The sequence below is a fragment of the Microtus ochrogaster genome, unplaced genomic scaffold (genome assembly GCF_000317375.1).
Source record: "Microtus ochrogaster isolate Prairie Vole_2 unplaced genomic scaffold, MicOch1.0 UNK49, whole genome shotgun sequence".
Classification (NCBI taxonomy): Eukaryota; Metazoa; Chordata; class Mammalia; order Rodentia; family Cricetidae; genus Microtus; species Microtus ochrogaster.
The window spans coordinates 395777-397150 of NW_004949147.1; the positions used below are offsets into that span (position 1 = coordinate 395777).

The 1374-nt window shown below is 61.4% G+C and overlaps 1 protein-coding gene across 4 annotated transcripts in view; it reads left to right on the forward strand.

Annotated features, from left to right (window-relative positions):
- Positions 1 to 352: 352 nt before the first annotated feature.
- Positions 353 to 1374, forward strand: part of Ulk3 (unc-51 like kinase 3) — a 7061-nt gene continuing 6039 nt past the window's right edge. The window contains exon 1 of one of the 4 annotated variants that reach the window (XM_026777209.1): positions 353 to 675. In XM_026777209.1, coding sequence (XP_026633010.1) covers positions 574 to 675 — 102 coding nt within the window. In that variant the 5' untranslated portion in view covers positions 353 to 573. The remainder of the gene's footprint in view (positions 676 to 1374) is intronic. The other 3 variants (XM_026777208.1, XM_026777207.1, XM_005369455.3) reach the window with 3 other exon arrangements.

Here is a 1374-nt window from a genome sequence, read left to right on the forward strand (position 1 = left end):
TGTGAGTTCGAGGCCAGCCTGGTCTACAAGAGCTAGTTCCAGGACAGGCTCCAAAGCTACAGAGAAACCCTGTCTCGAAAAACCAAAAAAAAAAATCAGTTTTTAATATTCTACTGTGTGTGTTGTGTGCGTGCCAGAGCGCTTGTAGTGGATCAGAGAACTTGCTGGGGTCCTCCTTCACCCACGGCGGCCCAGGGATCTCGTCCCACTGCTTCTGGTCGTGGAGGGCAGAAGGCCAGGGTCTTCCTCCCGCCCCCAACGCGGGTGGTCTCTAGGATGCTGTGTGCTGAGAGAGGCTTTTCCACGTGATAGTGTCCTCAGTCCTCGACCCACTTCCGCTTCGCCCACTAAGCCCCAGTGTCTGAAAACCGGCCTGGCAGTCCGTGGCAGAAGGTGTCACCCAGCCCGCGGCAGGCTGGGCGGAGCTTCGGAGGGGAGGCGTCGAGCTGCGCTTCCGGCGGGCGGCGCTGGGGCCGTGCGGAGTCCTGCCCCGCCGCCCCTCGAGCGCCCCCGACTTCGCCTCTGGCCGGAACCTGCGCCCCGAACCAGGAAGCACCTGGCGGCGGGCGCGGGATGGCTGGGCCCGGCTGGGGTCTTCCTCGGCTGGACGGTTTCATCCTTACCGAGCGCCTGGGCAGTGGCACGTACGCCACCGTGTACAAGGCCTACGCCAAGGTGGGTGTGGGCGGGCCGTGCCCGAGGTGTCCCTGCGCCGGGCGCCTGGCTCCTGTGCCCGCCAGCCCCGAGCAAGTGCGCCTGGGTGACCGGCCGGCCGGAGCAGGAGAGAGGCGGCCGCCTGACGCCTGGCGAGTGGAAGAGGCTGGAGCTGGCCGCCCCTCTTAGGTTTAAAAACAAACACACGCCGGTTTGCTCTGGAACGGCGGGCGAAGACGTAAGGGAACCTCGGTGTCAGTGGCTGAGGAACCGGCTCTGCACGGAAGTCGCCTTAGGGGCTGGGAGGAGTCTGAGACCAGACTCCCGGGAGGCAGGACCAGTTAGAAGGCAGAGTGGCCAGTTCTAACAACCTTGACATTCTTTTTTTTTTTTTTTTTTTTTTTTTTTTTTTTTTTTTTTTTTTGGCTGCTCCAGAAGGTTAGAAACAGGGATTTGGAGAACACTTGCTGGGTTGGGATGCCAGGATTCCTGGGTGCCTCATTGATTTGGGAAGGGGAAGCTGGGAAACTTGGAGGCCTGTGGAGAGTGGATAGACCCAGGTAAGGGGAAGGTTGCAGAGGGACCCCGAGCCCTCTCTAGCCCATGGGGCAGGTTCCCCGAAGACAGAGACCTCGCCGGGCGGTGGTGGCGCACGCCTTTAATCCCAGCACTCGGGAGGCAGAGGCAGGCGGATCTCTGTGAGTTCGAGACCAGCCTGGT